This window comes from Trichogramma pretiosum, unplaced genomic scaffold, assembly GCF_000599845.2.
Source record: "Trichogramma pretiosum strain Unisexual culture from Peru unplaced genomic scaffold, Tpre_2.0 scaffold23, whole genome shotgun sequence".
NCBI classification, from domain to species: Eukaryota; Metazoa; Arthropoda; class Insecta; order Hymenoptera; family Trichogrammatidae; genus Trichogramma; species Trichogramma pretiosum.
Genome location: NW_019641629.1, coordinates 1681143 through 1706478, shown reverse-complemented (window position 1 = coordinate 1706478; position 25336 = coordinate 1681143). Strand labels below are relative to the sequence as shown.

At 44.1% G+C, this 25336-nt stretch overlaps 2 protein-coding genes across 2 annotated transcripts; one reads left to right on the top strand and one right to left on the bottom strand.

The window, feature by feature from the left end:
* Positions 1-178: 178 nt before the first annotated feature.
* LOC106654929 (glycine dehydrogenase (decarboxylating), mitochondrial) lies at positions 179-8298 on the top strand. Its single transcript, XM_014375080.2, has 9 exons — positions 179-315; positions 824-1078; positions 1154-1232; positions 2047-2182; positions 2385-3296; positions 6076-7078; positions 7449-7845; positions 7924-8069; positions 8160-8298. The coding sequence occupies exons 2-9, from the start codon at positions 884-886 to the stop codon at positions 8271-8273; spliced, it is 2982 nt and encodes a 993-aa protein (XP_014230566.1). The 5' UTR covers positions 179-315; positions 824-883; the 3' UTR covers positions 8274-8298.
* A 301-nt stretch (positions 8299-8599) lies between these two features.
* On the bottom strand, positions 8600-11022 carry LOC106654930 (HMG box-containing protein 4-like). Its single transcript, XM_014375081.2, has 5 exons — positions 10882-11022; positions 9486-10315; positions 9335-9410; positions 9089-9259; positions 8600-9015 (listed from the first exon to the last, which is right to left on the bottom strand). The coding sequence occupies exons 1-5, from the start codon at positions 10919-10921 to the stop codon at positions 8621-8623; spliced, it is 1512 nt and encodes a 503-aa protein (XP_014230567.1). The 5' UTR covers positions 10922-11022; the 3' UTR covers positions 8600-8620.
* Positions 11023-25336: the final 14314 nt, after the last annotated feature.

Here is a 25336-nt window from a genome sequence, read left to right as displayed (position 1 = left end):
GTGGGGTACACAAAATCATCACTGACGAAGTGCAAAACATATATAGGGAATTATATCCGGGCTTTGCACAATCATCAGTCATCGGAATAAAAATCGCGCTCGAGAGCTGGTCGAGTGGGAGGCGCGCGAGCTCATACATAGCACGATGCACGCGTTTCGTCGCGGTGGTGGCCTCAGTCGCGTTTCGCACGCGTATCAAGCCAGTCGCGCCGGCACGTACTGGACTTTGACGTTTTTCAACGGAGCACGTGTTTCGCTGGCTATATTTCATTACCGCCGAGTCGTCTCTCGTTTCTCCCCGCTTGATTCTCAAAGGTAAGTGCATCGAATTCGAGTCAGCGACCAATCTATCCAAAAAGCTTCGTATTTCCATATTTCACGTTCTATTTTCTATTAAATCAATCGACTATTATTGAGTCGACGTAATAAGAATGCACACGAATCTTTCAAAGAGCTTCGGATCCATTTAATTATAAATAACAAACTTGTGTCAAAAATCACAGAATCAATCGTACATTAAAATCATCCCATGTATTCTATACGTATCATGCGAATAACGTGCAAGTGTGACAAAACTGTCACTTCGTTGGGTAAATGTGTATACGTATGTAGTCAGTTTGCAGCAGAAGCCGCAACAGCTGTGTTGGAAAATCGCATGCGCGGCGCAGGTGATTACCCGCGTGCATTCGAACCATACTCCCATATCGAATGTGTCCCATTTCTAAAATATTAAATATTCAAATGTCGATACAGTCCGATCATACTTTGATCTTGTACTCCGATGTTCAACGTATTATGTAATCTATGAAATTCTCCATTGCAGACGCATCACGAGCCGATAGCGTAACAGCGAGACGAAAAAAAAAATAGTAAAAATTATAAAATGCTCTCGACGCTGCGTTTGACACGATGCACGAGGCTGCTCGTCGAGAGGAAAAAGGCGCGAGGACACGCGCATTGCTTCCGAACGAGCGCCAAAATCAGCGACGGTCTCTTCGACAGGGAAAAATTCGAGACCAGGCACATCGGTCCCAGGGAGCACGAGCAAGAGGAAATGCTGAAATTTCTCGGTCTAAAGGTTCGTCGAAAATGAAAAATCGATATAGTTGACTGGTTATTATTATACGGTACGGTTTTTTGGCGTTTGATTTAGTCTCTGGAAGAGTTGACCACCAAAGCCGTCCCCGCCAACATACTGTTCAACAAAGCATTGGACATCGAGAAGCCAGTCAGTAAGTAAAGATTAAAAAAAAAGAAAAATCGAAAAACGTTGAAAATTTGCATAAGCTTTCGTAAATCATCATCGCAAACTTGATGCATCCGCGCGAGAAAAGAATCGAAATAATTCCACGCCGATAATTGCAGTCCCATCGCGTCGATGACGAAAATTCCGATAAACAATCTCTCGTGCTGCACTCCTCTCGACGTCGATGGAAATTGCGTCGCGTTTTCGTGTCGTATATAATATAATCTGCAGCTGCAGCTGCTGCTGCCGCGTACAAACGCGAGATGCACTCGAAGAAGAAGAGGCGGAAAAAAAAGTTGAAAAAAAATTTGACGTATTTTAATATCGATTGCAAAGAGCGTGTGTGGTGCTGTGCCCGATAGCTCGGCACTTATCAAAGGTCACGACGTTCGCGCGCGATCATCTTCTCTTTCTCATTTAATTGAAGCACGCGCAGCAGCAGCAGCGGCAGCGGCACGAGAGAGGAAAAAAAAATAATTAAAATGAGCCCGCGATCCGAATTCTATTTTCGTTCGAGAGCGAGAGATTACGAATTTCCATCATCGAGAGGCACACTATCTCGCTCGAGGAGCATTGTAATAACACGCATTATTTAATCTGCGCAAACTGTGTTCTCTCTCGCGCGCGCGCGCGCGCGATATTGTCCCCCGCAAAGATGCGATGCCTCGCGTGTTGCGCGATGCCATTCATGACATTCGTGCATGATTATTTCTCAATACATATATATAATAATATATGACGTTGCGATGCGAATTATGTTCTTTTATTATCACAAACTTTCCTTCGCTCTCGAATTGCAGCCGAGTCCGAGCTAATCAATAGGATACGCGAGATCGCCGATAAGAATCAAGTATGGAGAAGCTTTATCGGCATGGGATATTACAATTGCTGCACTCCCCACACGATAATGCGAAACATCTTCGAGAATCCTGGATGGTGAGTATAGTCGATTGATAAAATTTAGGATCGATACGTTTCTTTGTGGTTCGTTAACATGTTGGTATTACGTAATCTCAAGATCGAAAATATTTTCATTTTTACACAACGTCGTAAATTTCCATCGATGACAATATTTATCGAGAGAGCATTCCGTAGATTTTCTTTGTAAATTCGAAACTTAAATGCAAAAATGTATTAGGACGACGCAGTACACGCCGTACCAGCCTGAGATCGCGCAGGGCCGTCTCGAGTCTCTGCTCAACTACCAGACGATGGTGTGCGACCTGACGGGCCTCGAGGTGGCCAACGCCTCGCTGCTGGACGAGGGCACCGCTGCCGCGGAGGCCCTCGGTCTCTGCCACCGTCACAACAAGCGCAAACGGGTCTTCGTCTCGGATCGCGTACATCCGCAGACGATCAGCGTGATAGCCACGAGGGCGGCCTCGCTCGGCCTCGAGATGGAAATAGGCGACGTTTTCAAGGTCGACACGAGCAAGAAAAACGTCGCCGGTATACTGCTGCAGTATCCGGACACGCGAGGCAGCATCGAGGATTTCGCGGAGGTGGTGGAGCGCGCCCACGCCGACAAGACCCTGGTGTGCGCCGCCACGGATCTGCTCTCGCTGGCCCTGGCCAAGCCACCGGGCGAGTTCGGCGTGGACATCTGCGTGGGCACGAGTCAGCGCTTCGGCATCCCACTGGGCTACGGCGGACCCCACGCGGGCTTCTTCGCCTGTCGCCAGCGGCTGGTGCGCCTCATGCCGGGCCGCATGATCGGCGTCACCCGGGACGCGGACGAGCGCGAGGCCTACAGGCTGGCCCTGCAGACGCGCGAGCAGCACATCAGGCGCGACAAGGCGACGAGCAACATATGCACGGCCCAGGCGCTGCTGGCCAACATGTCGGCCATGTACGCGGTCTATCACGGACCCAAGGGGATCAGGGCGATCGCGCGCAGGGTGCACGGCTTGACGGTGGCCCTGGCCCAGGGACTCAAGAGCCTGGGGAACGAGCTGGAGAACGAGCGCTACTTCGACACGCTGACGATCAAGCCGAGGATCGGTATCGAGCGTGTCAAGGCCAACGCCGAGGCGAGAAAGATCAATCTCAGGTGAGTGCTGCTTATATCTCGGTTAACTTTGAACTTTTATTATCTACGTCTACGTTGGAATTTGCGATAAACAAATTAGCTTTATAAGAACGGAAATTAAGGAGGTTCGGGGGTCTCAGAGGGGAACGAAGCGGGACGCGAGGGGCTCCTATGTTCACCGTGTTAAAAAATCAGACCTGCCAACTTCGAAATAACACAAAATTATACGTTTTTTCAATGAACTGGCACGCAATTATAGCTATTATTAATAATTATATCATTTTGATGAGTTCTTTTCGATGTTCTAGGCGTAAAACAATATTCTATTTGCCATTAGAGTCCAAAGAGCACATATTTTTGTTGTTCTAGCTCATTTATTGATTAGGATACGCACAAATGACCCATGAATTTTTACACATAACAATTTATTTCTCGATATCTAAATGGTCGATGAACTTTTTTTTGCAGTCAAATTATTCCTTATTAAATTTCCTACAAGTACGTATTTTTTTCTATTTAGTTTTTGTTTTTTTACATTACGTTTATGCTCATTGAAAGTCGAAAATTTATGATTTCTCGTAAGAAACCATGTTAAAAGGTCAAACAATTTTTTTTATCATTTTAACAAAATTTTACGCTGAAAAGCTGCATTTTGAATGAGACCCCCGAACCTCCTTAAGAACAATGAAAAGCATAAAATAGAAATAAAGGTAACTAAAATACAGGAAAGCAAAGAATAAAGTAGAATATGGTATCTGGGTATTAGATAATTTCACTCATATCAAGTTTTTAATTTTTCAATTGAATTCATTTATTTACCTAAATTTTCAATTGACTTCAATTGCATCGTTTTATAAATCAAGTTTCACATATTATACGTAAACAAAGCTTGTCCAGAAGGGAAATGAAACGAAAAAAAAAAAAAACAAAAATCTTTGAGAGTCAATCGACGCTCCGTACCGAGTTTCGGCCCGCGGTGGCCAAGCAGATGCGCCACAAGTCCTCGTTCGTCAGCATCTCGACGATGGCGTCGCAGCGGACGAACGGCAGCCGACCGCGGGTCAGCTCCAAGAACGAATCCCAGGCCCATCGCAGGCAAAATTTCCTCGTGGCGATCTCGTTCAGGCGCGCGAAACACTCCAGCCGGCGGCACGCTTTGGGCAGGCGATCTTCGTGCTGGAACGTGTACAGGATCTGGTTGTGGTCCAAGGCCGAGTTTTTGGCCGCCTTCTCGGGTCGCAGCCTGATCAAGTCGTACAGCGCGAGGTTCGGCTCGATCGTGTGCTCCCTCGCTGCGCTCGCGAACTTCTCCTCTTCGTACCAACGCTCGCCGAGATTCGGGGATCTCTCGAACAGCTCGAGATCGGCGGATAATTTCATGACGGTCAGGGCTGCGCCGAGGTCCATGACGTAGCCTCTTTTCTCTAGGCGGTCGACGACGCTCAAGGCCCTAGACATCAGCCGCAAATCGATGAAAAGTTTATTCTTCAACGAAACTTTGCGCGATTTTAATATCTCGCCGAAGTGACTCTCGGTGGGGAAAACGAAGCTCGACAGATCGGCGCCGCGATCCAAGAGTACGTCGACCAAATCTGGCTGGGGATACGCCACGGCCCACTGAAGGGGCGTTCGGCCTTTCTTGTCCCGGGCATCCATCTCCACTGCCTTCTGCATTTCGTCGACGATCTCGAAGAATCGTCCGATGAATTCAGCGGCGCCGTAGCAATGCTTGCAAATCAAGTGCACAGGAGTCGTTCCCTCGTCGTTGGCCACGTTCGGATCGGCGCCTCGTCTCAGCAGCAGTTCCATCGTCTCCTTCCTGCCCTCGGCCAGAGCCAAGTGCAGCGGCGAGTCGTCCGTTATCGGCACGAGGAGATTCGGATCGACCTGGCCGAGCTCGAGATATTTCTGGACGATTTCAACGAGGCCAGCCATACAGGCCACGTGAAAGTGCGTTAATCCGGATTCGTCGCTGTAGTTCACGTCGAACCTGTCGTACACCTTGAAAAGTTCGCGAGCTACGTTTTTCCAGGGTTTCCAAAACTTGAGTCTAGCTACATGGTGTAGGGGTGTGACGCGAAGCGACAATGGCTTGCCGTCTTCTACCTCCGGCTCGTCTTTGTATCCGGTACCGATGATAAAGTCGAGTACAGGCTTGGATTTCTGACACTCGGCGAGAAGCCAATCCATCTGCTCACGACTGAACATCTTGCGAAGATCCGGAAGCGGGCCCTGCCAATTTCTGATCAAGTGATAAATAATTAGAGCAAGGGTATATTTGTATCCTTGTTCGATCCTTTGAATGACTAATTGGCGAATCATCTTCAATCGACGGAAATTCAAGACTATCGTAGGATCGACATGGTGATTATCGATTTCGGAATCGAAGTCGTACTGGCCTCCGACACCGCCATTGCTCATGTATACGTCGAATTCGTCGTTGGACATCGTATCGCTCGCTTTTCACCAACGCTATACACTCGATGCAGTCTTGATTCTTCACTGTTCACTCTGCGGCGTCGCAACGTGTACTGCGGGTAAAAATGTGCGCCGCGAGCTTCTTTGTTCGAACACGCAATGCCACGAGCGAGAGAGAGAGAGACAAAGATATACAACGTTACAGAAACGTTACAAAAGCGCGCATGCCGAGAACTAGTCGTTCTTGCTACACATGTCGCGGTAGGGGGAGCGAGCAGACTTTTGTTCGATAGCAGCGCGCGAAACAACATATTACTGCTTCAAATGATGCATACAATTAAGGAATTTGACACGAAGTAACGTTTTGCGTGCTTGTTCACAGGTACAATCCCGACGGCACTGTCGGCATATCTCTCGACGAGACGACCCTGACCAAGGACGTGGACGACCTGTTCGAGGTGTTCGAGGCCCCGACCACGGTCGACTCGGTCTTGGCCAGCGGCCTGACCAAGGGCGTGGGCCTCGTGGACTCGTCCCCCTTCCTGCGCACCAGCGCCTACCTCGAGCATCCCGTCTTCAACTCGTATCACTCGGAGACGCGCATGGTCCGCTACATGAAGTCCCTCGAGAACAAGGACATCTCCCTCGTGCACACCATGATACCGCTGGGCTCGTGCACGATGAAGCTCAACTCCACCACGGAGATGATGCCGTGCAGCTTCAAGGGCTTCACGGACGTGCACCCGTTCGTGCCGCGCGAGCAGTCGCGCGGCTACCAGCAGATGTTCCTCGAGCTCGAGCGCGATCTCTGCGAGATCACGGGCTACGACAGCATCAGCTTTCAGCCTAATAGCGGCGCGCAGGGCGAGTACGCCGGCCTGAGGGCGATACAGTGCTATCACGAGTCGAGGGGTGACGGCGCGAGGCAGGTCTGCCTGATCCCGGTGTCGGCGCACGGCACGAATCCCGCCTCGGCCCAGATGGCCGGCATGAAGGTCGAGCCGATCAACGTGAAGAAGGACGGCTCGATCGACGTGGAGCACCTCAAGGCCATGCTGGACAAGTTTCACGAGCGGCTGTCCTGCCTGATGGTGACGTATCCGTCGACGAACGGCGTCTTCGAGGAGACGATCGGCGACGTGTGCGAGCTGGTGCATCGGGCCGGCGGACAGGTGTATCTCGACGGCGCCAACATGAACGCCCAGGTGGGCCTGTGCCGACCCGGCGATTACGGCAGCGACGTGTCGCATCTGAATCTGCACAAGACCTTCTGCATACCGCACGGAGGCGGTGGTCCGGGCATGGGACCGATCGGCGTCAAGAGCCATCTCAAGCCATTCCTGCCGAATCATCCGATCGTCGAGCCCTCGAGCGGAGAGATCAAGGTAACGAATGATTCACCGTCGAGATTATTATTATATTTTAATGAAACATATTCGCTCATTTATTCGCTGTTATTTACTTATTATTTTTTTTTTTTTATTCGAAAATTTTTCATCCGATCGGCTCGTTCACAGCAACCATTTGGCCAGGTATGTGCTCGGTGTGACAAAGCTACGAAGTAACATTTTTAATTTGGTGTTGGACATTTGTGTGTGTAGTTAATCTTTTACTTTTTATCCAATAGGCACAATATAATATCTTACTATTTACGTGATTAATTGTTGTCAAGTGTGTTTACGCTTACTCTATGTGTCAAGGTATTTCCGTTTCATTGGACTCAATAATGACATCATATTTTTTTTCTTACAAAAGGTAAACGAAGGCTTGGGAGCAGTGTCTGCTGCGCCGTACGGTTCCTCGGCCATCCTACCGATCTCGTGGGCGTACATCAAACTCATGGGACCGGCGGGTCTGCGCAAAGCCACCCAAGTGGCCATACTCAACGCCAACTACATGAGCAAGCGTCTGGACAGCCACTACAAGACTCTGTACAAGGGCTCGAGCGGCCTCGTGGCGCACGAGTTCATCCTCGACATCAGGGACTTCAAGCGTACGGCCAACATCGAGGCCGCCGACGTAGCCAAGAGACTGATGGATTACGGCTTTCACGCGCCCACCATGAGCTGGCCCGTGGCCGGTACACTGATGATCGAGCCGACCGAGTCCGAGGACAAGGTCGAACTGGATAGATTTTGCGACGCTCTTATTGGTATGGGAATCGTTACTTTTCGTCGACTGCTTGGAATGTCGAGTTTGAATCGAACTTGATAATATTGATTTTTTGCAGCTATAAGACAAGAAATAAAAGATATCGAAGACGGAAAGATGGACCCGAATGTGAATCCTTTGAAAATGGCACCGCATACTCAGGAGCAGGTGATCTGCGATAAATGGGACAGACCTTACTCAAGAAAACTTGCAGCTTTTCCACTGGTAAGATCAATTTTTTTTCTTGTATTTCAACACATATTTTTTCATCAAAAAGCTGAGCCCAACTATAAAAAATGTATCGTTTTATTTTAGCCATTCGTTAAGGGAAGTACAAAAATGTGGCCAACTGTGGGGAGGATCGATGACATTTACGGCGACACAAATCTGTTCTGTACCTGTCCACCAATTTTACCACAGCAATCATAAATTTAGAATAATTTTTACTTGTAAATAGTTACGTAATTTTACTTAGTTGAGTCAAGTGATTATCTGATAAAAAGAGTATATTAAAGCAACAAATATTCCTGATAACATTTGTAAATATTATACATATTTTTGAGGAATGTAATTATAAAGCTATTTTCATAACTGTAAATTATATTTATTTTACACTATAAAATTCATTCGATTTTATAATTGATTAAGTTTCAACGGGTAAAAACCTGCCAATTATTTGTCGTTTGTGTATATAATGAAATGATGAAACGACTATTGGATAAGAAAAAAATACAATTCATTTGCTATTGATCACGATTTAAAATTAAGTTCATTATTTATACTCCTGGCATTATGTACGCAACGTTTTCGAGCGTCGTAGATAAACTTTCGGGAGTAGCTCCATTCATTTCAGGTATTTGTTGCGTGAGACATAATAACGGTCCTATGGCGCATAGAAAAGAGTCTAAAAGTAGAGAAAGGCTACCAGATACTTTTATCTGTCCTTCGTTTTCCTCTAGGCTTTTGCCAATACTTGTCAAACTCTCTCCGAGCAGAGTCAAATGAGCAGCTGCATCGATTGGTTGGGTGCCGGTAACTTTGTACATTCCTGTTCCTAAATAAGCTTCATTTAGCATCAAGTCTTTATTTGTAGGTGATTCAGGTACTTTCTTTCCTATAGAGGGTTGCTCTAGATGTATAATTTTTTTTGGAGATACAGAATCTCTATTCACTGAAATAATTTAAAGTAGTTAAAATTTCATATAAAAATTTTTCAATAATTTTTCAAAATTATTTTGGCTTACTGTTAGTTTTGTTAATAAATGTTCTTGAATTGGGAGGAGGTAATTTATTATCTTTGCTTCCTGTAGCAGGTGTCAAAGCCATTCGCTTAGCACGTTTGTCCCAATTATACTTTTCTAATTGAGGAACTTGACTCCAGAGTTCTCCTAACTTTTTCGATAACGTAGAAAAATCTGAAAGAGATTAAAAACAGATAAATAAACACATGCATGAAAAATAATTAATCTTTGCTAGATTGAGTAAGATACCTAGATTTGGGTTTTGTTCAAGTAATTGCTGTCTGGTTTCTTTGGCCCATAGCATGTATGCAGTGAAACGAGATTTCTAAATTCATTTGAATATTCATGAAAAAACTTGTTAAGAATATTTTAAATATACAAAACTAGAATGTAAACATACCCCTTTGTCTTTACGCTGAGTTTTTGTAGTTTTGTTAATAACCTTTCCATCTTTAATAACAATTTTTTTTTTATATTTCTCCAACATGTATAAACTATTTTTGGTGTTTTGACCTGGTGGTTCAAGTTTTGTAAATCCACTTGTTGCAATTTCAGTTTCTTCTTCTTCAGCAGTTATGTTGTCTTCATCATCATCATCATCATCATCGTCATCAACATCCATATCGTCAATATCATTTTCATCGCTCATAGATTCTACACCCATGCCATGATCTTGTTTCATTTCATGAGCATTAAAATTAGATCCATTAGCTACTTCTGCTTCTTCATCTGAGCTAGATTCTTCGCTTGATGATTCTTCCTTTTCATTGATGCTTTCTTGCACTTCTTTTTTAACAAGTGGTTGAAAATTATTCACTGGATAAGAATTTTGTGGTTGTTGAGCAACTTTGGCCCTTTGAAGATTATTTACATTTGTATTTTGAATGATCTTTCTGTTTTGAATAGTAATAGTCTGGGGTGAGAAATTAGTTTTTTGGAAAGTATTCTTTTGTTGAAAGGGTTTTGTTGGCTGTGGAGTACTTCTTTGCTGTACAGGTTTCGCTGGTTGGACAGGTTTATTTGGTTTAAATGCAGTACTTTGCAGTGGAGAATTGGTACTTTGCAATTTTTGTTCAAATTGCTGTAATAACTGTTGAGCATGTGCATGTTGTTGAGCTTTTTGCCTTTTGAGCTTTTGCTCTGTGATATCATCTGGGGATTCAAAATCAACTAATTTTGATGACTTCTTTCTTACTCTACCACTTCTTGATACACCAGTAACTGCCAAGTCTGTCAATTTAAAAAACATGTAAATTTTCAAAAAATCTATCTAAATGAAATACATTAAGATTACAAATGCTTTGATTGAGAATTGAAAGAAAAATCGTTTGATAAGAAGTTTTGGTGAAAACATAATTTTTACATGTATTTGAAGGATTCTAATTTTAAAAAAAATTAATTTAAAAATTATTAAGCTCAAGAACTTTTCAGTTTGACAAGAGTTCAATACTTACGATTTGCTTAAAGTTAATTTATAAACAAATAATCATATTATCAATTGTTATTATTGATTGAAATATTTAATAAAATTTGAAGTATTTTTTAAATATGTATGCCGACGAGTTTTTCACTTTAATAAATCCAATGATACTTCAAATAAAATAGATAACAAAGTTACTTTGCAAACTTTAAACTCCGAACAAAGAAAAATACATAAGTCATCACAATGCGGTTGCATTATGTATTCATCTTGCTGCATCATAATTTTTGGCAGGTGTTCAATCGCCACCCTAACCTCAAGGAAGAAATGACTTTTCCATCGCGACAATCGGCGTCAATGGATTCAAAAGACTCACCATCGTTCTTTAAATTTTTGGGCGTCGAGTAGTAATCCATCCTCGGAAAAATGTGTGCACTCTTTGTTTATGTTTACACTTATATTTACGTCGCAGCAGTTAACCGCACTTCAGTTTTTGACACGACCGGCGCTTTTTAGTATCATTACAAACCGAGAGTTGTTACGTTGTTCACCACGCGGACGCGGCGCGACTTACCCACATGTTCTGGTCGCATTCGCGTACGCCGGGTAAGATGCGTTACAGGCTGTTTTTCGAAACAGTTTCGCTAATTGCTTTTGTTAATTATCGATTGGAGTAATAATTTGAATATGCGTGGGTTAAAAAGTAGAAAAAGGAATTATTTATAATCGCTATAAGAGAGAATGTCAAATATTTATGAAAGTATCGATTCCATCAGATTAGTATCATATCTATCGAAAACCATCAATTGTTTATTACTTACTTGAATATCTTGACAATGAAACTCGATGGAATAAATATTTAAAAAAATGGTTTCTAATTAATATAAGATACGGTACTTAACTTTAAGCAGTGACTTTATGTGTTCTGATGCTTTATTTCAACAGCTTCAAAGCTATAAAATTAATTGTTGCTACGGATGCTAATGAAAATCATATTATTTTTCTAGTATTCTAACGATCATTTATTACTTATTCAGCATATACGCGACAATACAAGTATTTATAAATTAAAAAATAATGAAAAAAATACAACCCAACGAGTGGCACTGTTCTCGAGCTTTCGCGCACTTTTGCTTATATTTTTTACGAACTGACGCGATGATTTCAGTTTGACGAATGAGAAAAATTTTTCATTTTCACATATGAATAAAAATTTGACGAATGAAGATTAAAATGTTTACGACTCACCCCGTATCAGGTATGAAATTCAAATTGATCGGTAGAAAAGAAATCTGTCGAGAGCTTGACGCTAAATCAGACAGATGGTGCTTACTGCCTGTAAATCAAGTTGTAAATCTCAGTTAGTCTGTATATATTTGATTAAAAATTAATTTTGAACATAATATTATCGATTCATAAAATTAATTTCATTTACAATTTGTAATCATGAATACGATAAGACATTTTCGTTACACATTTCGTTTCTTATTCGCAGACAAGCGTCGCAATTTCGCATATTTTATTTCGCGCAGACAAAAATACATCATCGTACACGTCAAAAAGTAAAGAATAATGTAGTCGAACGAGAGAGACACCTTTACGAGCGCGATGGATGATTTTTTTTCGGTCGATTTTCCCTTTCTGTCGTCGCGCGCGCGCGTGTGTGTGTGGTCCCAATAAGCCGTGAAAAGAGTAGACGCCTGGCGTTACTCGAGCGATCCGTTCGGTAAGCAAATACAGTCGCGAACGTTGTGTGTGCGCGTGTACAAAAATATACCGTATACGCAGCAGCTCTAATGAATATGAATGGCCATAATTCACAAGCACTCGGCACTTTTTCTGCATGGAAATGAATATTTACTTTAAATCTCGATAATTTTGATAATTTGCTTCTCGTTGCATGCAAATTGATTGAGTTTTAAAATTCGTAGTCTCGATTAAATAGCCGATAAAGACCGTATTATGTACATTGACATCGATAAAATAAAAAATTATCAATCGATCGATAACTGATCGCATTCCCTCGTACGCGTCTGGCAAATAACTAATTATATACCAACGACAGAAGAATATAGTTCTCGAGAAAACAAAAAGTTGAATAATTGCTCCAAATATTATTGAACCCGACGTCGAGTTCGGTACGTATGCACGTATACGCAAAGCAAACACACGTATGATATATTTTTCGGGCGAGAGATGCAGATTGCAGCCTATGTAGGCAATACATTATTCAGGGCCCAGCAGCATAATAGATGAGATGAGCGTCGAGCATGCTCAATTAGGTGAGATGAGCTGCTGCTGCTGCTGCTGCTGCTCGTGAGAAGCCCAACTTCTCCGTACTACGCGAGTGGTCTCTCTCTCTCAGCCTCCTCGAGACTACTACTACTGCTGCTGCTACGCCTCGTGCAGAAGCGCCTTCAATTCGCGTGATTTATCGCGAACCGAGGCCGAGGAGGGCTTCTTCTTCTTCTTCTTCTTCGTCGTCGTCGTCAACAGAGACACAAGTTGGCTCACTGTATTTTACCGTTGTACCGAGAGGGAGGCTACTACTACTGCTGCTGCTGCCTATATACCTAGGCTCGTGCGTGTGCCTCGCGCGCGACGCCCCATTGAGCCGCGGCTATTATGGACTATTTTTGTATGCGTATCCAACAAAGCTGCCAACCAACTTTTTTTATTGTTTTTAAAGGGCTCTCAAGTGACCGGGCAAGAAAATGCAAAGCTTTCCAGGAGCTTATCTCGCGCGTTATTACGACTCGTATACGCAATTATCGATTATCACTGCCGTATCGATCTTGTGTCTTCTTTTTGTTGGTACAATTGCGAACCCTCGAGCAGATTCCAATCGATTTTCTATTAAAAGAAATCATATATTTATTCATTGAAAAAATTAAACGGTTGTATATCATTTGCGGTAAATTTTTGCTGCTACTCGATTCGGATCGAGATAAAAAAAAAAAATTATCAAGTCACGTCTGGTTTACGGATCGAATTAAATCCGACACAATTACGCAGACTGCCCCCGTTTATCGAATATTTATAGTGAAATAATTAAAATCTCACAACTGCCTGGTTCTTACACTACATATAACGTTGCAGCCAAAGCCCACGAGCGATTCGCAACGCAAAAGTTCTAGGCATTCTCAGGTCTCTCTCTCTCTCTCTGTCTCAAGCTTATAAGAAGTATAAAGTCAAAAAGGGCGGCAAACAATGAGTTGCTTGATCGTTGGCTTTTTCTCTCTGCTGCTGCTGCTGCTGTCTCTGCCTCTGCCTCTCTGCCTCTCTCTCTCTCTCTCTCTCTCTACATTTTAATGAAGTTGGCAAGTTCTCGGTAGCCACCCAGTGGCCGTGATTTCTGCTAAGCGATATCTCCCCGTGCCCTCGTGTGTATGCACGTGTATGTATGTGTGTGTATGTGTGTGTGCACAAAGCAGCCTTCATCTCTCTAACTGCTATAATGTTTGTGCTGCTGCTGTGGCTGGTTTGCTACCCTCGTCGGCAGCAGCTCGCGCGATCGTCGCTGATAACACCGAGCCTCTGCTGCTGCTGCATAGCTACTTCCCGCAATAGCCATTGCACCATGCACACACACACACACACTAAGCTACGCTGCGCAGCTATCCTGATTATGTATTAAAAAGCCGCTGCTGCTGCGGGACTTATACTAGTCTACGAGCTTCGCTTCCATGCATGTGCATGCGCGAGCGCATATTATAAGTCTTTTTTTTCTTTCTTTCTCTCTCTCTCTACGCCTCTCCTTGCGATATGCCACCGATGAGCAAACGATGCCTGCCACACAGCAGCAGCAGAGAGCGCATTTCATTCCCTCGATGCAATATATTTTCCTGGTATTGGCGTTTCTGCGGTACACAGGCGGAGCTTTTATTTTAAATCGCGCGCGCTCGCGATGCGAGATTGACTTCTTTTTGCACAATAGAGAGTCTGCTGCTGCTGCTGCTAATATATGAATTCTGAATAAATGCGATTTTCATCGTCAGCGCTAGTTATGCCGTTGTGTGTGCATGCCTGCTGATGCACACATTGTTTTGAGAGAAAATTTTCAACGTTGCAACATTCCCGGCGAGCGGAGCGTTTGTGTATGTACACTATGATCGATCCTTTTTTTTTTTTCGAAAAACGTGCTAATAAATTCGTGAGATTCCTCGGCGAGAAGCACGCGCGGCAAACTGAATGGGAATTCAATTATTTACCGTGTGCTTCGATAGCATAAAATGAAACGGGTTATTATGCTGAGTGAGTTTCGAGAAAAATTTGATACTTTGTTTTTGTAAGTAATATTTTTCAAACTCAGAGTATTATTATATTTTTTCATCATTTGTCATAATCATTTTAACTGAACGACGGAGAAAGAAAATGTTAATTTTCATCTTACAGAATTATTATGGGAACCAAAACGCTAATCTGGAAAAAAGATTATTGGAAGTCTCACCGAGCACTTGGGAGTTTTAACTTTAGGGTGAGCCATGCGTGTATCATTATTCAAACTCATTGCTTTGATGCTGTCAAGCTTGCGATAAAGATGAAGGCTGGTATCCTACAATAAGTATATGTAAAAATTCTTGTTTTTTGACTAATTTTTTGCCATAAAAAAGTTTCTAGGACATGAAAATTGAAAGAGCCATTAGATCTGAACACGTACTAAACGAAAGTTTTGAGTTTTTTTTTCAAATTTATGGACATATAATGTTTCATATTTTTTTAAATGACCATTTTTTAACTATATAAAATTCTCGCGTATTACCATTTATAAAATTTTCAGTAGTAATTTTTTTTTTTTTAATTTCAAAACCGTCGTATGACTTATACAATTTGCTATTTAGCTAAACTTTGCTACTTTTAACAAGTCAATTGAATTGAATCTGATCATCCGATTTTATTAGGTATTTAAGTTGAAGTAGGTGTATTTAGTCAAACTAATTTTAGAAGAACAGCATTACATTAGCTGTCGGTTCAAAATCGTTCTTGAGCTTGTATATGATTATTTTGACTTTACCACTTGCAGAATTTCGTATAAAGTTACTCGCCATCTAGCGGCGTCGGCTTTAATTAATATATCATCGTACTTAAACTGGTCTAAATGTTTCGAAACTACGAAATCGTCGCTATGATACTCCAACTGATACTTTTCGCAATTAAAATTCACCCAGATATCTTTATTTCATATATATACTTTAAAGTAATTTCTAAAATACCCTTTACAACCTACCCAGTTACATATACATCGCGCAAGGGCGACGATAAAATAATGTTCCCGCAAGTACCACCACTTGCACACCGACATGTTTCAATTATTTTGCAGCGCGCAGGCGAGTCTAGTCGTCGGGCTCTCGCGAACAACTTTATGCGCGCTCGCAGCGTAAAAGACGCCGTCGTGGTTTCAATTATTTCCAACTCCATTAAACTGGGCAAAAAGTGAAGTTTTTGCGTCTTCACGGTGTACAGAGAGAGAGAGAGAGAGAGAGAGAGAGAGAGAGAGAGGGACTATTGAAGAATACTGCCCCGCCTTTTGCATGCGAGAAAGCGAGCGCAAGTCTTTTCTACCTCTATCTCCTTATTCTCTCTCTACTTCTTTTTTTTTTGCTTCAAAGAATGAGATAAAGGAAAATTCTTTGGGGCGAACTGGCAGGGGGGTGGGGAAAAAGAAAAAAAAAAGCTCTCGTTCGTTGCGCGGAGGGCACGGGAGAAAAAAAGCAGAGCTCGTATATAATATCTCCCTGCTCGCTTCTGCTTCTTCTTGGCACTCTATAGATCACAAGCAGCGGCGGGTATGGTTGTGCGCGCTTAAAGCCTGCAGCAGCTACTCCGTGAGTTCGTCGCGCGCTCGAGACTCCGCTACGACTATACTACTCTCTACGTTAAACGTGAATTTCTCCTCTCCAACTTGATACTCGACTTCTTTTATGCGCCGAGCACGCACACGGAAGGATGGAAAATTTACGCTGCCTCGGCCTCGAGGGGGAGAAAAAATTAAATTTTTATGTACTTTTTGTTCTCTCTCTGGCACTCTCTCTCTCTCTCTCTCTCTCTCTTTCTCTCTATGTGTATAAGCTTTAAATGAGAAATAGGAGTGATATCGTTTAATCCTGCTGCGATATCAATTATCAAAGTCGAATTTTTTTACGAGCGCGATCGTCGAGCGATGGACGCGAGTCGACAAAATGCATTAACCGAAACAATCGAATCGCGAGAGAGCTGAGCTCCTTCGGTGCAACGATCCTCGCCCGAGCTATATATACCGAGAGCCAACGAGAGACAGAGACAGAGAAAGAAAAGTAAGGAAGAGAGGATTCGAGAAGGAGAATTGAGGGCGGGGGCAAAAAGGTGGAAGGGCAGCGCCGCGCGGCGGCCCCAGCCCCGCGCTTCAGCTGCGACGATAAAAACCGAGAAGGAGCTGCAGCGCGATTGTGTGTGTGTATTATATTATATATAAAGGAGAAGAAGAGTTGGGAGCTGCCCCGCGCTTATATAGGTAAGTCGTAAAGCTTGTAATCCCTCGTAAAAACGCGAGTCTTATCCGCGTGCCGAGTCTCGACTCTCTGTATTCTCTCTGGGCCCGGCGCACGAACGAACCTATATAGATATTTAGTGCGCCTGCTGCCCGACTTTATGGTCGTGAAACGTCAGAAATGACTATTTTATGCTCCATACGTGTGGCCTATGGGCGAGAAAGGGAGAGGGAAAAGGTCGCTAATTCAGACCCTCGAGTTTGTGTATAAATTTCGGACATTGTTTACTTGAAATTTATAAAAAAATCTACGAGTAATATACGTAATTGAAAAAGTTCCCGAACATCGTGTGTACACACACGTCTCCAGATTGACGTAGAGTTAAGCACGAGGCATTAGCAATCCGATATATACAAGTATACACACACATCTCCACGTATCATAATAACAATAATAAGGTATATATACGCGAAGGCTAAGCGATCTCTGCTGTATGCTGCTGCTCGTCGACTCTCTCTCTGACTTAGTCGAGCATGAGCTTGAGCGCGCGCGTGGGAGTTTCCGCATAAGGCAAAAGGAGGAGGGCAATCTCTGGTTTGCGTTAGATAAGAACGGCTCCTCCGTATAAGGGGCTAGAAGAGAACTCGAATCTCTGCTGCTGCTGCTGCTGCTGTGTATATGTGTGTGTGTGTGTGAGAGAGAGAGAGAGAGAGAGAGAGCAAATAGCTTTTCATCTTACTAAATCACCATCCCTCCAATCCTCGGCTCGAATCTATATCTTTTTTCGCGCGAGCTTTCTCTAGCCCCGAGAGCTCTTCGTATATAATACGTTTTGCTGCTTGAAGCCGATGCTCCGAACGGAAGGAGTATCGTATATATATATCTATCTGTGACCTTTGCGCACGAAATATAACGACAATTTTTCTTAACATTTTTTAACGCGGTAATTATTTGGACGAGATATATATAAAATCGTCAAAAGAGAATAAAACGAAAATGCTGTATACAAAAAAGTTCAACCCGGGTTACGATATCGGTAGCCAGCGCGAAACGTAGCTTATCTCAGCTATATACGTTTGTACTATAATACAACGACGACGAATCGATCGAATGACTAAAAACGGGCTATAAAGCTCGAAGCTGTCCTTAGCATCCAATACACGCGTTATATATATATCCATGGCGAATAATCAGCGAGTCGTTTTCGCGGCGCGCATCGATCGGAATTACGTGTTTGCGTTTGTATATATACAAAGCTCGTGAAAATTGGCATAAAAGCGCGCGTCGACGAGCAGGGTGCCCGCAGTAGCGCAAGCGCACCGCGCGTATAAAACGCAATTTTATATATATATATATATATATATATTTGCGCGCAGTCCTCGCAAAGGCAGTTATAGCAGACACGGTAGCAGTTCGGCTCACACACACGTACACACAGAGAGAGAGAGTGCAAAAGGTATATTCTTTGTTCCGGATAAAGCCGGTATCGATTCTGTAATCTCTCTTTCTCTCTCTCTCTCTCTGTTGCTCGCGCGAGCACACGCGTATATAGTGCTTTCTCCGGCAGCGACGAAGAAAAGAAGTAAAAAAAAAAAAAAAAAAGTTGAGAGAAATGTATATAGCTATATATATATATATAACTTGTATGTGTATAACGCGTATACGAGAGTGAAATGCGGAGAAAAAATGTGTCCGTATAAAATACACCCTCGACCGGTGATGCCACTGGCCCATACATCAAATCCTTATCACGTAGTCAGGCTTTTCCTTCCCTTTCGTTACACACACACACACACACACACACACACACACACACACACATACATACACACATACACACAGGCAGGCAGTAGTAGTATAAACGTTGCCACCGCCTATATACGGCAGTTATAGTCTTTCTCTTTTTCACCCTGCTCTGCTCTCTACTCTGCTCTGTTCTGCCTACCTACATCTACCAAGTACATATACGTACACATATACACACATGGGCAGCGCAACTACGCCATGAGCCACCGGATACGTAGCATATAGGCGTGTATATATACGTATAATACGAAGGGCCACCGCCGTTTGGAGGGCGATTCGGAACGGAGGAGAGGCATATATATGCCGCGTGCTCGTGTGTGCGACCAATGAGGATGAAAAGTATACGTGTATTCTTGTATCGAGCTTTCGTGCTTTTTTCCTTTCCGCTCGCGAGTCCGAATAATCTAAATATTGTACTTTGGTCATCGATAATAACGTCGATCGGAATCATCAGAAATCATATACTCGAGCTTTCGAGACTAATAAAGCAAAAGTTCCACATAAAGGATTAAAGCCTCGACGATCTCGCGCCCGAGTCGGGCAATAATAATACACGAATTACGATCGCTGCTTCGCGTCCGCCGCAGTATAACGTATAATACATATATATATATAGTTTACGTAGATGCGGGATATACGCGCGAGCGGGGGGGTTGAGAGAGGGAGAGGCGAACACATAGATCGACTCCACCCTTAGCGAGTCTTTCTGCTGCTGCAGATCGATGTTGGGAGCGCAGCACGACGACTACGACTACGACGAGAGCTTGGGAGTATACAGCAGTGAGAGAGAGAGAGTCTCCGAGGAGGAACTTGCAACTGCCTGCGAGCTTGCTAGCTGCTGCTGCTGCTGCTGCTGCTGCCTCGGTTGGCCGTTGATGTCGGTCATATCTGTCGAGAGATAAGGCAGCGGAGAGCGCAATCTCGCAGGCAGTGCTCGCTCCCAAGATCTGTATATACGTATATATACAGAGCACAGAGCAGCAGCAGCTAGCGACCGAGCTTGCGGAGGGGCAACGTAGGAGAAAGATAGCGAGAGAGGTAGAGAGCAACCCGTTCACGGCTCGGCGCTGCTGCTGCTGCTGCTGCTGCCTGGTAACCTAGCAACCGTATAGATCGCTATCCGCGCGCGGCGCACTACGGGGCTGGGCACATCGCGCGCTCAAGATGGCTTTATTACCCTCCCGCAGCAGCAGCAGCGGCATCAACTTTGAGGAAATGACTTTGCCCTCGCAGCAGCTGAATACGGAGGCTATTACCGAGGCACGACGACGACGACGACGACGACGACGACTCGAGAGCTAGGGTCGTCGTCGTCGTCGTACACCACCTTCTTCTTCTGCTTCTTCTTTCGCGGAAGACAACCGCTGCCTCTAGACTCGTGCACGTATATACATATAGTCAGCTCTTCGCTTAGACGGCGAATTTATCGTCTCGCTAATACGACGAGATGCTTGGTATAAAATTTATACATATATCGTAAATAAATGTAACGTTTACAATGTGTGCGACAACATCTAGGCGACTGCGTACAGAGCTTTTTGACCAATGATTCGATGTGTACTAAACGCAGCGTTAAAAGCCGACACAATGAGCCGACGATCCTCGTGGGCGACGCGTTCATCTTGGAATTCTGGAAATTAGTTTGTCGAACAACGAGTATAAACTCGCTGTACGATGACGACGACGACGACGATCGATGGGATCGCGTGGGCGACGACGTACTGCAACCCCCTTTGTCTTGCCCCGCGTTATGTATAATCCGGTACGAATAAATATAGCGTGTGTGCAGCGGGACTCCGAGACTCGCAATTGCATTTTGCTCAAACGAATAGTATACAGCTGCTGCTTCTGATGCGCAGAGAGACAGAGAGAGAGACTCGAGCTTAGTTATTATATACAAACGCGCATCATCGTCGAGAGCAACAGCAGCAGCAGCTTCGGGAACTGAAACTTTAATGTAGTCTCGCGCGACTCGACTCGACTCGACGTAGCATAGCAGCAGCAGCAGCAGCAGCAGCAGCTCAACAGCCGGAGATGGAAGCCGTGGAGGTAATTTCCGGCGACTTCTACTTGTAGTAGTAGTAGGCGAGTCGTTTAGCTTAGCAGCGTATATATACTGCAACGGCGTCTTGCCTCTCACGCGAGTTTCTTCGCGCCGTCGCTCAGCAGCAGCGCCGTTTCTACCACTATAGAGTAGTATACCTCCCTTCGAAACATCTAGAGCTTTATCGAGGCGGTATAAAGCTTATAGTATACCCCTCGATACAGAGAGAAACGTCCGACGCTGTGGGATTGGCGTTGCTGTTACTGGCCCTGACTAACCAAAAAAAAAAAAAAAAAAGATAAATAAAACTATATCGAGAGTTTATATCCGACCCAGCGCGAGACTTTCATCCGTCGATCGAGCGAAGAACGTCAAGATGTCGAGATTTCAACCGCATGGCCGCGTGTAAAAATGCGCATTCTCGCGTTATTTTTATACTCGATATACTACTCGATATATAATTTATGGGACGTTGATTCATTTTTCTCTTCTTCGCTGAGAGATCCGTTGAGTTGGGTTTTACGAGCGATGATCTGTGTATCCATATTTATGTTTTCTGTCTTCTGTCGGATTGCCAAAAAAGCATATAAACACACGCAGCTGTGTGTACGTAATTGTCCTTTACGAGTGTTGCGCTTTCGGGGCCAAATTAAACTCGCTTTCCTTTCGTCTTTCGCGATCGAAGATAATAGTTGGTAGATGCTAGAATAACTTACTCGATTCGGATTTGGCTTTTTCTTCGGAGCTCGGTGCGTTACATATATAGCTACGATCGAAAACGTTAGCTGCCCGTGTGCTGCGCACGCCTGAGAAGTAAAGAGAAGCGAACAAGAGAAGAAGGAGCAGGTGAGCTGCACTCTGCGCCAGCACCCGATGCATACAACGTCCCACTTTTCTCTCTCTCTCTCTCTCTTTCTCTTTCGTGAGCGCGAGCAGAGCAGAGCAGCAGATTAGTTCGTGGAAACGCTATTACGACGAATGCGAGAAGGTAAGCCGATCCTTATGCAAATTTTTCTCTCTTTCTCATCTCTTATTTTTCTCTCTGTCTTCTTCTTTTATTTTAAATTTCTTTTTTTCGTTCCTTGTTTGTTTTTTTTTTTTCATCGAGGGATAACGCGCGATGGAGAGAGAGAGAGAGAGAGAGAGAGAAAGAGAGCTGCCGGCGAGGGTGGTTGGCGTTGATGCGTATATAACCAAGCGCGATAACTCGCGCGCGGAGTCGAGAGAGATAAGCCTGGCCAGATTAGCCGCTTATGTCGAAGGCACTGGCGAATAATTTCGGACGTATAACCGAAGGTACTTTATTTCAGACTTTTGTGTGTACATTTTACACTTATTCGACGAATTTCAAACGAAGGAAAATGTTGGAGTGTTTGCCCAGAAAAGCGACGAATTACGGGTGTATTTACAGAAATTGTGTGGAGAGATGGGCCTATAATAATACCTACGGTGCAGCATCGAAATTGCTGCCGATACGTCTACGTAACAATAACTTGGAGCAGAGAGAGAGAGCCCAGCCCACGCGCGTAGCATCGTTATATACTTGCGTCGAGGAAAGGCAGAAAAAAAAGTGATCGTAAGTACGCGTGTATACACGCGGAGAAAAACGTATCGAAAACAATCGAGGCCTCGCGTAAACGCACAATGCGTCGAGTGCGTTTATATAATAATACACGCGTATAAGCGCACACACGATGACTATAATAGCCGAGGCGCTATGCAGGTAAGTGTGCGTGTATACATAAGGACGAGTTCGACAACTCGACGCGCAGCAGCAGCAGCAGCAGCAGCAGTGAAAAAAAGCGAGAGCTGCCAAATAGCTATATAGTATAAGGGGGGCAGCTATAAACGCTAAGGGGTTGTATAATGACAATGCGGACACACTCGATCTGCGAGTAATGCACAGCTCTCTCTAGCTCGTGCGTGTGCATTATATAAAACGGGGGAGTCGTCGTCGTCCTCGTTGTTGTTGTTGTTGCTTCTTCTCTCCGCTGTATTATACAGTCTGACGTTTAAAAGAGGGACGCGCGCGCGCGCGCGAGAAATTCTTCAATAGGCTGCTCGTTGGCGTTAACGTGCGTACTTCTATGTAGGATGATCGATGTATCTCAATCGGGAGAGACGAAAAACAGCTCCTCGCTGCGCTATATAACTATAATATAAGGACGATGTCTCTTCGAGAAGAGCCTCTCGGATGACTCGGATGTTTTTTCGAGTACGAGAGCTTCGAACGGTTCGCACACACTTTCTTACGCGGACGAAGAAATTTTACTCGTAATAATTTGTAGAAAATCGAATTGCAAATTTTGGGCGATCTTCGCGCGACGCGCGATCGATGATGGATGGATGTATATATACTCGATTGGGGATATCACTCGTCGATTGAGTTGTATATATACGTGTGCGCCGAGGATAATTATTACGTTACATACGCAGAAGAGCGGAATTAGCCATTAGCATATAAGTACACGATTATACTCGCGGTAAGACGAGATGCTCTCTTGTACAAAATCACGTCTTACTCCTATCGTCATCTAAGCTCGCGCAAGTGTACGGTTGTATGTGATACAGGTGTACGTGTTTCGCGAAAAAAAAAAGAAAAATCATCCTCGTCGCGAAGGCGAAGTATTGGATTACGTCGGCAGTCACGAGTCACGAGCTATATAGCAGCTCGCACACGATTCTGCCAAAGTTCGCACGTCCGTACGTAGAGATCAGCACCGATGCACATGTGTGTACTGCTGCTACTTGTAATTCGACGAGTTGTATATGCGACGAGGCGTGTGCGCGTCTGCAACGTCTCGAGCTCTCCTGTCGACGTAAACGACGAGGACCTCTAGATACAAATGTATGCACGCCCCCAGCTGTTAGCATTTATTTCAATGGGCAGTGCGAACGCGTCGTAGATGTATGTGTGTGTGTGCCCTTGCTTATAGTGTACGTGCATGTGTATCACGATACTCATGAGAATGCGCGCGAGATGTGCACTTTGACACGCGCCTGTCGGTATATATATACGCATATATGCAGTGTCGTGCTTGATGGGCATGCCCAGTACGGGCTGGCTGACTGCTGCACATTTCAAGGCTCGACTGTACAATACGCGACTCTTATGTATATTTGTTTTTTTTTTTTTTGGCGCTGTAGAACGCCCGATGATATATCGTGCTGTATGTGCACAATAAGTAATAATTGTTATCGGCTGGGCTGCAGCACTAGTCGTTCTGTCCCGTAAACTCTTTATTATATCGTTGGTAGCTGATCGATACGGCCATTTTCAATTATACAGCTTTTTAAAGCAAACTCGCGAGTGAGTAACAAATACGACGTTGGCACTTTATTTCTAAAACTTTGCCTTTTCTCTTGTTGGCACTTTATTTTTAAAACTTTGCCTTTTCTCTTGTGACTTTTCGGGGTTTCGGGCGTGCGCCATCTAGAGAGAAATTAGATACCATTCTTCGATCGACCGCATAATTCGAAAAATTACTAAATCGTAGATCAATAATCCTCCGAATTCATTCGATTAGACAGCCAACTAGACATCTATCAAGAGCACATAAGCTACATCCAATTTATCCCGTGTGATTTTCGACACTTAGCGGCGCGACGCGCGGCGCTGAATAAATTGCACCGCCCGGGTAAATCGAAACCTCAAGTTCCAATGAAAAATCCTTTCAAATGTCGTTTCAAAACATCTTTATGTAACTATATTCTCTCTCTCTGCTGTATATATACACGGACTCTCGTCGGGTGGGTGCGATACACGGGCAGAGATTGATTTAAAGCTCGTTAAAATGAGCATGCACACATATCCTATACCAGGGGTCGGCAGCCGCCGCCGTCGTGGCACTATTATATAGCAAAGAAAAACATAATGTCGACATCGCCCACCGTGAAATATCCTATCGAAGCATTTCACACCGTCCGCGTGTGTGTCTATAGGACTGCGAAGGCGCAGAGAGAGAGAGAGAGAGAGAGAGAAAGAGAACCCTTTTTATACATAATACACTTTCAAAGACTTTAAAGCGTTGAAAAGGGTTGGCTTTGGCGCACTCGGCTCGGGTCCGTGTTCGGTTTCTTATTTATTAACCCATCAAATCTCCGCACACGCGCGCACGTCGTTTCTCCTGTTCAATGTATGTATGTACGTGTGTAACTAGGCTCGTTCAAATGAGCGCTGAAATCATTTTTCAAAATCGTGGCACTCCTGATTGTGGGAAACGTTTTTTCCCTTTAAAATTGCGCCTTTTTTATTGCAACACGCGTTTTATAATGTAATCTATGTATCTTGTATACGTGGAAGCAAATGAATTCACTTCAAAACTTTCAGATGCTTTATCGGTCTATTATCGCGTTTTGCCATTTAAATTTATTTATGCACCAGTCAATCGTGTATGAAAAAGGCATATTTATGCGGAACGACAGCGAGCAGGGTAGGTAAAAAACACAACGTTTTTTGATCGATCGAACGATTTTATTGCTGACATTTGATTGGCATCGAACGACTTTTTTCT